The sequence below is a fragment of the Arachis ipaensis genome, chromosome B7, assembly GCF_059453495.1.
Source record: "Arachis ipaensis isolate K30076 ecotype BB chromosome B7, ASM5945349v1, whole genome shotgun sequence".
Classification (NCBI taxonomy): domain Eukaryota; kingdom Viridiplantae; phylum Streptophyta; class Magnoliopsida; order Fabales; family Fabaceae; genus Arachis; species Arachis ipaensis.
Genome location: NC_142442.1, coordinates 100,157,552 through 100,171,421, shown reverse-complemented (window position 1 = coordinate 100,171,421; position 13,870 = coordinate 100,157,552). Strand labels below are relative to the sequence as shown.

The following is a 13,870-nucleotide window of genomic DNA, read 5'->3' as shown; positions in this document are numbered from 1 at the left end:
TGGCAAGGACGACACTGAGCGCGGCGCGGTAGCAAGCGGGACACGATCCTGAGCAGCGCGGCGACGGCTCCTCTCCGGCGCTCTCTTCCTCCCTGATTTTCCCCTTCCCCGTTTCCCTTTTTCTTGCCTTCGTTTCTTTCTTTCTTTCTGTCTTTCTCTTTTTTTTCTGAAGGATGGAACTGAGTTTGGGTTAGGGAGTGGGGGTGGTTAGGTTAGATGAGTGGCGGTGGTTAGGTTAGATTAGGAGGGGGTTATAGTTTAATTTGATTAAAATTAGGGTTTTATTTGGGAATTTAGAGTTAAGATAAAATTTATATAAGTAATATAATAATTCTATAAAATTAAGAGTAATAAGATAATTGAAAATTTGTTTTAATCTAACACTAATATTTATTAAAAATAATATTTAATTATCAATTTACATATTATTCTCAAATAAATAATTTTAATTCGATAACTATAGATAATATAATTAATTTTCTTTATTCATGAAAATTAAAGTATTAATTTTTAGAATCACAATTATTTAAATCAAATTATATAAATTCTTATTATTTTACGATTCCTAAACTTTATAATTTAAATATGCAAATTACCCAATAGTTGTAAAATTAGATAAAATTTCTAATTTAATTATCAAAAATTGATTTAATTAGCTTTAATAAAATAATTTCTGAAATTAAAATCTTTAATACATAAATAAATTGAAATTAGTTCACAAAAAAATTTTATGAAAATTCTGAGTCTTACAGTTTCGAGTGACGAAGGCGATGGGCACAAGAAAGAGCTCTACGGCCACGCTTTTGAAGCGTGGCAGAAAAGAACCTTTTGGCCACGCTTTTAAAGCGTGCCAAAAGAGTACTAGGATATGGCCACGCTTTGTAAGCGTGGCCGTAATGAAACCCTATCGCCACGCTTTCAAAACGTCCTTGTTTCTCTCTATGGCCACGCTTTTGAAGCGTGGCAAAAAAAAAGAGTGGCCGTTTCTCTAATCAATTGCCACCCTTACAAAAGCGTGGCCGTTGATACTTTTCGCCACGCTTTTGAAGCGTGGCAATAAAAAAAGTGGCCAAATCTCTAATCTATCGCCACCCTCATAAAAGCGTGGCCATTGACCACTTTTGGCCACGCTTTTGAAGCGTGGCAAGAAAAAAGCGTGGCCATAGACCTTTTTTCTTGTAGTGAGAGTGAAACATGAGCATGCAACAATAAGTGGGATAATATGGGAGAATACCTAAAGAAGTTTTATCTTGCTAAAAATGTATGTTAAGGTGAGATCTTAGTCTAATTAAGGATTCGCTTATTAGCTCACTTAACCCTATACATAAATCCTTACCTTTACCTTAGCCCCATTACAACCTTAATTAAGACCTCATAACTCTTTGGTATGACTATATTCTATAATTGTTGATTCGTTAGATGAAGAACAAAGCCATAGAAATTAAGAATAAAAAGAAAAATGGAGTGAATAAAACCCAATAAACACTGAGTGACTAGAGAGTAAACACAAAATCCAGTGAGAGTTCAATAACTCATCAACATATATCTGTACTTAATTTACTAATTGTTTTGCAAGTTTGTACAATGTTTTCTTTCCCATCTCATTTGCTAAAATGCTTTATTATTTAAGGGTTGGCTATATATATATATACATAACTCCTTGAGAATGTGAATTAACTTGACTACATGTAAGCTTTATATATGAGTGAATAAATTAGAGTCGCATGATGCATCATTCATTTAGGTAGTTGCATTTAAATTAGGTTGCATTGCATGACATTCCATCACTTTAACCTTAATTATTTACCTTGGATTTAGCATGAGGACATGCTAGTGTTTAAGTGTGGGGAGGTTGATAAACCCATATTTTGTGAGTTCTTTTGTGCTTAATTTGAGTGATTTATACAATCCTTCACCTGCTTATTCACATTAATTGCATGGTTTTACTCTCCCTTCCTTATTATGTCATATTGTGAAAAATATGTTTCCTAAGCTTTAAAAATTAATTATTTTAATTACCTTTATTTCCATTCGATGTCGTGATCGGTGTGTTAAGTAGTTTCAGATTTTCTAAGGCAGAATGACTTAAAGGATGGAAAAGGAAACATACTAAATGGAAGGAGAAAGCAAAACGGAGCTTTAAGGAAACTGATATCCACGCGATCAGCAGCGACGCCGCCACATGACTGACGCAACCGCACGCCTTAAGCAGAACGCATATGACGCGGTCGCATGACTGACGCGACCGCGTGGCGAGGAAAAGCTCCAAATGACGCGACCGCGTGACCCACGCGGACGCGTGACAGGGGCCACGTATTAGAATTTATAGAATACGCCCCCAGCGAATTCTGAAGCCCTTTTGGCCCAAATCCAAGTACAGACAGCACAGACCAGAGGTTATAAAGTGTGGGAATGCACCCATTCAAAGAGAGCTCGCATATTTTACCTTTCAATGATTTAGATTTAGTTGAGAGGGAGATCTTCTCTCTCTCTCTTTTAGGATTTAGGATTTCTTCTTGTTTTAAGAGTAACTCTGGATCCCAGGTTTAATGTTCTTTTAGTTTTACTTCTATTTATTTATTCCAACATTTGAATTGATTATTATAATTTGATTTATGAATTCTTCCATGTTACAGACTGTTATTTGAATTAATGATAATTGAGGTATTTTCAGTTTATGATTTTTTTCTTTGATTTAAGTTACCATTGCTTCCCATCTAAGGACATTTTTATTATTCCAGCAATTTTACTTTTTCCCCTTTTGGTTCTGGTTAAGAATTTAGTAACTCAACAGTTATTAAACTCAACATAATTGATAATCGTTATCTTGCAAATTGAGCTAAACTTAAGTAATCCCAACCTTTTCTTAGGAAATAAATAGGATTCAAAGGTCAATTCAATTAGTCCCTTGACTTTCCTTGCCCTGGTACAGGTTGATCAAGTGGAGTTTAGATTCAACTTTCATTATAGTTGAGAGAGATAACTACGTTGGACCTCCAATTTCTCTTACCTTGCCAAAAGTTTGCTTTACAGTATTTATTTATTTTTAATTGCCATTTATTTTACCTGTCATTCAAATTACTTGCTTCTCATCTTCTAAACCCCGATTACAACCTCTATAGCCAATAATAAGAACATACTTCCTCGCAGTTCCTTGAGAAGAGGACCCGAGGTTCGAATACTCGGTTTACAATTTCTAAAGGGGTTTGTTACTTGTGACACCCAAAACGTTTGTACGAAGGGATTTTTGTCGGTTTAGAGACTATATCTACAACGCAACTGTTTCTATGAATCTCTTTACTGGTAAAAATCCTCTCGTCACTCACCTTCTTCCAATACTTCATCATTCATTATATGCTTAGGAGATTGCGCATTATCCTCCTCAACACCAAATTCAAGCTCATTGGAAGAAGGTTCAACAACTTTCACAAAATCATCAACAATGTCATTTGGTGTGGAAGTGCTCTCAAGTTTGAAATCCACCTCTTCTTCAACTTCCTCTAACTCTTCAACCACTTCTTCTTCTTCAACAATCTCTTCCTCCTCCACTTGTTGCAAGACATACCTTATCTCCTTGTCCTCATGTTGAGATTCTAAAATCTCCTTCATGCTCCTTTCATCGGTTGAATTCTCACATTCATCCGTGTAGAAGCTTTGCTTGTTGCATGAGTCTCATTAGTCCAAGTTGGCTTTAATTTTTGCAAGGTTAGCCTTGATAGCTTCATAATTCTTTTGGGCTTCCTCTTGCTCCTTTTGACGGATTATTGCTTGAAGACGATTCATTGTTTCCTTGAGATGATCCATTGGCTCTTGGATGGATGGATATGGATGTTTTTCCTTGGAGGGTTGTGGTGGAAAGAGAAATTTATTATGTGGTTGAAAGTTATCATACATGGGAGGTGATTTATCTTGGTGATAATATGGAGGTGGTGGTTCTTGAGGGTATTGGTGGTGGAAATGGGGTGGTTCTTCATATGGTTCATATGGTTCACAAGGTGATTGGTATGGTGGATATGGGTTTGGGTCATATGGAGGTGTTTGGTGAAAAGGGGCTTGTGAGTAAGGTGGTGAAAAATTATGTTGAGGAGGTGGTTCATAGGCATATGGTGGTGGTTGTTGACAATCACAATAAGGTTCACCATATTCATTAGATTGATATGCATTAGGATGAGAGTTATACCCATAAGAATCTGGAGGTTGTTGTTGCCAAGAAGGTTGATCAATCCCTTGAGGCTCCTCCCATCTTTGATTGTTCTATCCTTGATGCATATTGTCATTATAGTTCACATTCCCTACAACATAATTTGTGCCAAACTCATAGCCAAAGGGGTGAGAATTCATAGTAACAAATAAAAGCAAAAGCTAACAAAAATAAGCAACAAAGTCCTAAAGCTAACAAAAACTAACAAATAAGCAAAAGGCAAACATATTCACAATATTCACCATAGCCAATAACATAACACCAGTGCAACTCCCCAGCAACGGCGCCATTAATTTGATAATGAAAATTGTTGTCGGTCTAGATTTTCTTCCTAAAAAAAGGAATTACTTCGTTGTAAGCATAGCTCCAAACCAACAAACAACTCTCCCATCAAATTAAAATATGGTTTTGTCACAAGTACAATCCCCAATGAAAATTAACCGGAGTATTTAGACTCCGGGTCATCTCACAAGGAATTGTAATGAAGTGTATGATTATTGGCTATGAAGGATGTAAGGGGGGTTTTGATTGATAAGATGGCAAGGAACTAAATGGCAAGAAAAATTAAATGACAAGAAAGTAAAATGATAAGAACTAATAAAATAAATGGGAAAGAACTCTTGGCTAGACATAGGTAATTGAGATCACTATCCTTGTCTACAAACCATATATTGACAATTTTGAGGAACCAAGCTCATTAAGTCTACTTCCAAAAGTCTTAAGTACGTAATATCTACTCCTAGACTTGAAGTACGTCAAATGGCTTTGATCACATCAACCCATAAGTTCCAACCTATCTACTAATTAGATTAGTAGTGGGTTGGTGTCATTGAGTATCAAATTGATCACTAAGGGTTCTCAAATCACCAATTCATTGAGACCCAATGACTTAAGGTCACTCAATTCCCTTAGCCTAGGCCAAGAGTCAAGAAAGCTAATCAAAAACTAGAGGAAACATTTTATCAAACACTTAGTGTGAAAGAAAAGTAAACGTCATAAAATGCAAGAATTAAAGGAAACACATGACTACCACAAGCAAGAAATCAACAATAGCAAGCAAGATCAACATAATGGAAGCATAGAAACATGAAATTTCATTACAAGAAAATTAGATCCAACAATGTTCATCAACATAAAAGAGAACAAAACATGAAATTAACAAGGGAAACTAAGAAGATTAAGGCAATAGAACACTAAAATGTAAAGAGAATTGAAATCAAAACGAGAATTGAAAGATGAATTCGAGAGTGATTAACCTAACTTTACCCTAATTGCTATCCTAAATCTAGAGAGATGAGAGAGCCTCTCTCTCTAGAATTCTAATCTAAAATATGATGAAAAATACACTATGACTACTTGGTTCATTCCCCCTCCGATCCTTGGGTTCAATAGCATCATAAATGAGTGGGATTGGGCCCAAAATGCTTCATAAATCGCTGGGGGCGATTTCACTTTAGTGGGCCACGAGCAGCATCGGCACGCACGCGTATATGGCACGTGCGCTCCCCTATACGCTTATCAACATATGAAAAATTTTATATCATTTTGAAGTCCCAAATGTTAGCTTTTCAACGCAACTGGAACCACCTCATTTGGACCTCTGTAGCTTAAGTTATGGTCGATTGAGTGCGAGGAGGTCAGGCTTGACAGCTTTACGGTTCCTTCATTTCTTCATGAGTTCTCCCACTTTGCATGCTTTTCTCCTTACTTCTTCCATCCAATACTTGCCTTATGAACCTGAAATCACTCAAAAAACATATCAAGACATCGAATGGAATTAGAGTGAGTTAAATTTAGCTATTTTAAGGCCTAAAAATCATGTTTTCACATTTAAGCACAAATCAAGGGAGGATTGCAAAACCATGCTATTTCATTGAATAAATGTGAGAAAAGTTGATAAAACCACCCAAATTAAGCACAAGATAAACCACAAAATCGGGGTTTATCAATAGACGCCTACCAAGAGGCCTTGAGGCAGCGTTGCGAATTTGGCTTCAACTTCGATTGGGATGCCGTTCTCTGGGAAATTGCCCACCCGGAAGCTTTTTGGATTTAAGGGAGAATGAGATCCCGGCCCAAGGGTATTGACGCACGTTACAACACTGTAGAAGCTCAAATGTGGGCCCAAATTTTATCCCATTATGTGCTACCAAGCACCCATGGGTCATCTATCACTGCGAAGATCGCCTTATTGGTTTGGTGTATACTTACCGAGAAACCGGTCAATGTCCCCCTTCTAATCCGACAAGCCATGGAACGTGTTCATGCTGGGGGAAATCTACCCTTCCCCACCTTGATAACTGAGTTAATTGCTGCGGCCGGTGTTCCTTGGGAGGCAAACATCGGAAAGCACTTATTCCGATGGACGGCGATGTCGTCCCATCCGGAAAATATCTCAAGCCTCCGACAAACACCGAGAATCTTTACATAGCCAATCCCATGAGCATTTCCAACACGTCGACTGCACCACCTAGAGCACCCCACCAATGCCTTGAGGATCTCCATAAGAAGGTGGACAGATATGAACGGCGGAACCAACGCCGGTTTGCTTACATAAAGAGGCTTTTGAGTTGTATGACTCCACCTATGGAGGAACCGGAGATTTCCACTTCCACCTCAAACATGAGTGGAGATAGCTTGGATGGAGTGGACAACGGAAGCTACAAGGCCGATCGCCCCTTGCGCTTCACCAATAGCACCGAGGACGGTGCAAACTCTTAAGTGTGGGGAGGTTGTTCGACCGGTCTCCATAGGTAACACCCAATAAACTTTAATTCTTTTTAGGTAATTAGGATAGATTGCATGGTTAGGTTTTAGTTTTTGAATACCTTTTGCATCTTAGTTATCTTTTGTTAGGTCTACTTGGTTAATGTAATGATTTCCTTCTCAAGAAACTATCATTTTTGGGCAATTCTTGGACAACCCTACCAATTTGAAAAATTTATGATTTTTGTTGCTAAACTTGTATGGGTAATGTATTTTGGAACATGGTTTTAGAGTTGAGAACACAAGCAAGTGAGGCTTATCTTCCTTCTTGTGTGCATTGTTCTCCCTCTATGAGCGTAATCCTCGATTTGCTTGACTCTTTATGTCCATTATTGTGTGTATGAATGCATGTATGTGATTGAGACCATCATTTCACTTAACCACTTACCCAAATAGCCTTACCCCACAACAACCTTTGTTAGCCAAATTGAGCCTACGCTTAACCCACTTGTTCTCAATTTTAGCACATTACAAGCCAAAAGCAGAAAACCATAAATGTCCTTATTTGAATCCTTGGTTAGCTTAGGCTAGAGTGTGTGTGTCATTCAAGTGTGGGAAACAGGGGACATTGGTTGAGGTAAGAGCATGTTTTCGGAAAATATTGGGTAACGAAAATATACTCATATGTCTATTGAATGTGTAAGCCATATGCATTGGTATTTTTGTATATAAAAATGTCAAGAGAAGAGAAAAGAAAGAGAAAAACAAAACAAAAAGAAAAATAAACAATGAAAAAAAGAAAAAAATATATAGAAGGAAAAACAAAGAAAAAAAAAAGAAAGAAAGAAATAAAGGGGACAAAAATTCCCCAAAGCAAGATTCAATAACCATCAATGCATATGTGTAGTGACCAAAGGTGAACACGTGAGTATATAGAAAAGTGAGGAATGGGTAGTTAGGTTAATACTCAAATGTATAGATTGTATATAAGTTAGGTGGGATGCTAGGGTTAATCAAGGATTCAAATTATAGCCCACTTATCCGTATATATATATACCCCTACCTTGACTCTAGCCCCATTACAACCCAAGAAAAGACTTCATGATATGTGTATGCATGCATAGATAAATTGTTGATTTTTAGAGGAAGAACAAATTTTGGAAAGCATGAAATAGAGGAGAATTGAGTGATTAACCCTACACACCGAGCGAATAAAGTGCAAACATTTCCGGTGAGGGTTCCAAGCTCATTCCTTGTTCCCAGCTTTCACGAGCGTTCTTCATGCAAGATTAGGAACCTTATTTTTATGCTTAAAATTGGTAGAGTTCATATATCACCTTATCATGTTGCCCTATGTACTCATATATATTCTTGGAAGATTGATTTGCTTTAACCAAGTAGATACTAGCATTCATTTTAAGTTGCATTCATATAGGTAGATTGCATCTCAGGAATCTTATCCTTTTCTGGAGCTTTGATCTTTGATTCTCCTTCAAGCATGAGAACATGCTTGGTCTAAGTGTGGGGAGGTTGATAAACTCCATTATTAGGGTTATCTTGTATGGATTTTGAGGGCTTTATCAGTGATCTTCCACACTTATTCATACAAAATCGCATGATTTTGTGTTCCTTTCCCAACTTTGCTTCATGAATGAAAACATGCCTCTTTTGCATTAAATTAGATATATTTGAATCTTCCTCTATTACCATTCGATGCGGTGATCCGTCAGTTGAGTGATTTCAGAAGTTATAAGGTAAGGATGGCTTAGAAGGGAGAAAGGAAGGATGCATAAATGAATGGAACATAAAAGATGAAACTTTGGAGTTTTGAGCAGCGACGTGTACACGTGCCTTGCGCGTACGTGTGGATACGCGCCACCAAGGTCGGCGCGAGGAAGCCAAAGCCAAAGCTGGCACGTTTTCTTGGCTAGGCCAGATCCCCAGGGACGCGCACGCATGCCAGACGCGTGCGCGTGGATTGTACATGCTCCAGGGATGCGTCGATGCCGCATGTGACTTTTAAAGAGAAAATGTGACCAGTGATTTCAGGGCAGTTACAGACCCTGTTTGGAGCAGAATTCTGGCAGGAAAAGGCATAAGAAGACCAAGGATTGAAGGGATCCACATTTATTGACTCATTTTTAGATATTTTTAGTTAGAAGTTATATTTTTAGAGAGAGAAACTCAAACTTCTCTCTAGCTTCTCTCTAGGGTTTAGCTTCTCAAATTTGGAATTCTCTTGTTGAATTTGGTGAGATCTATTTTCAATTCTCTTCTACTTTGCTTCCAATTGTAGATCTAGATTCTCATACTCTCAAATTAGTTCTTGTTGTTCAAGTTACTTGTGGATCTTAGCTTTTGGATGTTGTTACTTCTATTTCCATTGATACATTGAGGTAATTCAAGTTCTTAGCCTTCAATTGTTTGATTGTTATTAATCTCTTCTAGTGGACACATTTTAATTAAATTTCGTTCTTAATTTTACAATGCCTCTCATCATTGCTCTGCAAATATTTGAGAAAATGCCAACTTTAACTATGGAGTAGACTTTTCTTACTTGGCTTAGAAGTTGAGATATTGGAGACACTTGAATTGTTAATATCTTTTGTTGATTATCAATTGGAAATTGCTAATTGGTTTGCATGTCACTAAAGCTAGACTTCTTTAGGGTTAGGCTAGGACTTGTGAATCCAAATTAATTACTTTCAATTGATTTTCCTTCAAACTATAGGTTAACTAAGTGAAGCAATAACTAATTGTGAATAAAATTGATAGAAATAATGATGATAGGGAGTCCAATCCTCACTTCTAGCCAAGGCTTTTATATCATTTGATTTTCATTCACATTACTAGCTTGTTCCTTTCTTATATGAAACTCCAAACACCATTACACTCTCTAACCAATAATGTGCATCTTGGAGCACTCCTAGGGAGAACGACTCGGGACTTATACTCTCGGTTATTGATTTTAGATTGTTTAATGTGGAATTGCATGTCGGTTTAGACTATACTACGATTGGATTTCATGATAAATTCTATACCGGTATAAAATAACTCATCAAAATGGCGCCGTTGCCGGGGAGTTGCATATGACTGCCATGTTGTTGGTTAGTGTAGATATGTGAATATGTACATACTTGCACATTGCTTGATTGTTTCTGATAGTTAGGATTACTCTTTGTCTAGTACACTTAATTGTCATGAGCTCTTTGTCCCTTTCCTTGAATGACGTGTTCTTTACCCGATCCGAGCTTAGCTAGATTTGATCCGAAAATAGAAAGAACTTTACTTCAACTTAGACAAGCTCGAAGACGGTTAGCCTTTAGAGGGGGTGAAAAGGTTCCTACCAATTCACCTATCATATCTGAAATTGATTCCGAATCGTCATTCGAAGAAGGCACTGTTTACTCCTCCATAGACAATACTAATAACTCTTCTATTGATCTCGGTATGGATACCATGGCCGCCCAAGGCGAGTCACTCTCAAGGAAGCTGGTGCTCTGGATTTTGTTCTTCAACCTACTCACATTCGTCATCTGGAATTGAATGCCAATTTTGAGCTTAAAATGGCTTTAATTAATCTTCTTCACAAGTATCAAGGACTTCCTGCACAAGACCCTATTAGACACCTTAAGGACTTCCAAGGTGTATGTTCTACTACTAGGCGGGAAGGCTCTAGTAAAGTTGCGTTTTGATTGTATGCTTTTCCTTTCTCTCTTGAAGGGAGAGCTAAGGAGTGGTTCTACTCTTTGCCAAGTGAGATTGTTGGTGATTGGGACTTGCTTAGAAGAGAGTTCTTAGACAAGTTCTTTCTTGCGCGGTGACTGATAAGTTGCGGAAAAAAATCTCATGCATTGTCCAAGGTGAATTGGAAACTTTATATGAATATTTGGAGCGGTTTCGAAAGCTTCTTGACTCACGCTCCAACCATATGATTGACACTCTTGTGTTAATATGCTATTTTTGTCATGGGAAGAAACCACAAGACAATATCCTCCTAGATGCTTCAAGCAATGGTTCTTTGGCAAAATATAGAACAGCAGATGAGGCTTGGCAATTGATCTCCGACTTGGCCGAGTCCACCTTGCATGCTAGACAAATAAGCAATCACCCTAGAGCCGTTAATGAAGTCTCTTTTAATGGTGAGACCGCCACCCTTACCAAAACCTTGTGTGAGATGACAAGTCTTCTAAAGCAACTCCAAGTGAATCAACAACAACCTCCATTCCATCAACAACCTCCACCACCTACTCAACAACAACAAAGCCAACAATTGGTCCCCCAAAGAGTATGCGGCATTTGCTCATGCTACTCCCACTACACGGATGAATGCCCAACCCTCCAAGAAGATAACACGTTGGCGGCTACCCATAACTTCTATGAACGCCCCTTCTATGATCGCCCTAATCAAGGATACTATTCACAAGGGGGCAACTCTAATTAAGGATACCCTCAACAAGGAGGCAATTACAACCAAGGGAGTAATAACTTTAATCAAGGTTGGAGAGATAATTCCAACCAAGGTTGGCGGGACAATTATCAACAAGGAGGTAGGGACAATGGAGGAAACCAAAGATGGAGCAACAATAAATCACAAAACCGATATTCACAAAACCAACCATATCAACAACCAAACCAAGGAAGAAACTACCAACCCTACCTACCACCTCATAGGCAACCATCTCAACTCAACCAATCACAAGCACCTCAAATCACCTATCCTTCCCCTCCCACCAATCAAGACGAGACACTCCTATCCATACTCCAAAGGCAAAAAGAAATCCAAAACACACTTACCTCAAGCCTTACCAAACTTACTTTTACCCTCCAAGCCCTCATTGCTTGAATGGAGCCACCGTCTACCTCCACTCCTCAAGCCCCAAATTCTAGTACCATACCCTCTCAACCTCTACCCAACCCCAAGGGTGGCATCAATGCCATCATCTTGAGGTTCGGAACTCAATTGAAAGAGAGAAGTCCAATGGCACTTAGCCCAATGATAGTTGCTCAAGAGGAGGATATGGTGGAGATAGAAGAAATTGAAGAGGAGGATGAAACACATGAGGTAGTTGAAGATGAAGTCCCCCAACCAAGGAATGAAACCTCTAGAGATGAGCAAGTCTTGGAGGAAGTTACTCAACCAATTCCATTTCCTACATTGGCAAGAAAGACTAAGAAGCGTGTAGAACTTGACCCCAAAATGGTGGAAATGTTCAAGAAAGTTGAGGTAACAATCCCTCTCTTTGATGCTATCCATCAAGTACCTAAATATGTAAATTTTCTTAAGGACTTGTGCATAAACAAAGATAGAATCCATGAGCTAGAAACTATTCCATTGGGGAGTTCTATTTCGGCTTTGATGGGAGCAATACCGGAAACGTGTGGTGATCCGGGGCCTTGCTTTGTCTCTTGTACCATAGATAGAGTTCAATTCATTGATTGTATGTGCATCCTTGGTGCATGTGTTAGCATTATGCCTCTTTCCGTTTATCATATATTGAAGCTCCCACCGTTGAAGCGGTCGGCGGCTAGGTTTATTTTGGCGGACAAGAGCATAATAACTATGACGGGTATTGTAGAAGATGTGTTGGTAAACATAAAGGGTTTGGTATTTCCAATTGATTTTCATATCCTTGAGATGCCACCTAGTGAATCCGAAAGGACATCATTCATCCTACTTGGGAGGCCATTCTTGAGGATCTCTAGGTTCAAATTGGATGTCTATTCGGGAACTTATTCTTTTGAAATCGACGGAGAAGTTGTTAGCTTTAGCCTTGAAGAGGCCATGAGACACCCACCAGAAAATCATTCCATATTCTGGTGTCACTTAATTGACAATGTTGTGGCCGAAGTGCATTGTGCAAATATTGATGAGAAGAATGAAGAATCAGGTGTGGGAAGCCCCCGTGAATGTGAAGAGAACATCACACCCCATCCGAATCAACCGGAAGTTCAAATGCCAAGTCATGAACCACATGTAGAGTTGAAACCACTACCGCCCCATCTAAAATATGCCTATCTTGATGAAGCTCAAAAATTCCCAGTAATTGTTGCAAGGGAACTCACTCGTTAACAAGAAGAGAAGTTACTTGATGTTTTGAGGAGGAACAAAAGAGCAATAGGATGGAGCTTGGCGAATCTAGTGAGCATAAGCCCCCAAGTGTGTGAGCACCAAATCTTCTTAGAAGAAGGAGCTAGACCCGTTCGACAACCTCAAAGGCGATTGAATCCTACCATTCTAGAAGTTGTCAGGAAGGAGGTAACCCGGTTACTAGAGGCGGACATCATTTACCCCATCTCGGATAGTGAATGGGTAAGCCCCATCCAAGTCGTGCCAAAGAAGTTCGGGATGACCACAATAAAGAATGAGAGTGGGGAGCTTATAGCTACGAGGGTGCAAAACTCTTGGAGGGTATGCATCGACTACCGGCGTTTGAACACGGCCACTAGAAAGGATCACTTTCCGCTACCGTTTATCGATCAAATGCTAGATCGATTATCTGGTAAACCTTATTATTGCTTTCTAGATGGCTATTCGGGGTATTTTTAAACCCACATTGCTTTAGAGGATCAAGAAAAAACAACATTCACGTGCCCCTTTAGAACTTATGCCTACAAGCGTATGCCATTTGGCCTATGCAATGTACCGGCAATCTTCCAAAGGTGCATGATGAGCATATTTGCAGATTTTCTAGAGCAATGTATGGAGGTATTCATGGATGACTTCATGGTTTAAGGGGACTCTTTTGATCAATGCTTGGATAAACTTGCAAAAGTGTTGGAAAGATGTACTAAATCGAACCATGTCCTAAACTTTGAGAAATGTCATTTTATGGTTAAGCAAGGTATCTTTTTAGGACATATTGTTTCCAAAGACAGTATTTCTGTGGATCTAGCAAACATCAATGTTATATCTAGCTTGCCTTACCCCTCCACCGAGAGGGAAGTCCGTTCATTCCTTGG

At 38.7% G+C, this 13,870-nt stretch overlaps 1 protein-coding gene across 1 annotated transcript; it reads left to right on the top strand.

Moving 5' to 3' along the window:
* Nucleotides 1-11,888: 11,888 nt before the first annotated feature.
* Nucleotides 11,889-12,980, top strand: LOC148553509 (uncharacterized). The gene is made up of 2 exons (XM_088494832.1): nucleotides 11,889-12,110; nucleotides 12,195-12,980. The coding sequence occupies exons 1-2, from the start codon at nucleotides 11,889-11,891 to the stop codon at nucleotides 12,978-12,980; spliced, it is 1,008 nt and encodes a 335-aa protein (XP_088350958.1).
* The last annotated feature ends 890 nt before the right edge of the window (nucleotides 12,981-13,870 follow it).

Excerpts from the sequence above, each read along its gene's own strand:
- LOC148553509 (XM_088494832.1), top strand. The coding sequence starts at position 11,889 with ATGGCACTTAGCCCAATGATAGTTGCTCAAGAGGAGGATATGGTGGAG. Across the intron at positions 12,111-12,194 it reads TAGAACTTGACCCCAAAATG|GACTTGTGCATAAACAAAGA; the intron begins GTGGAAATGTTC and ends AATTTTCTTAAG.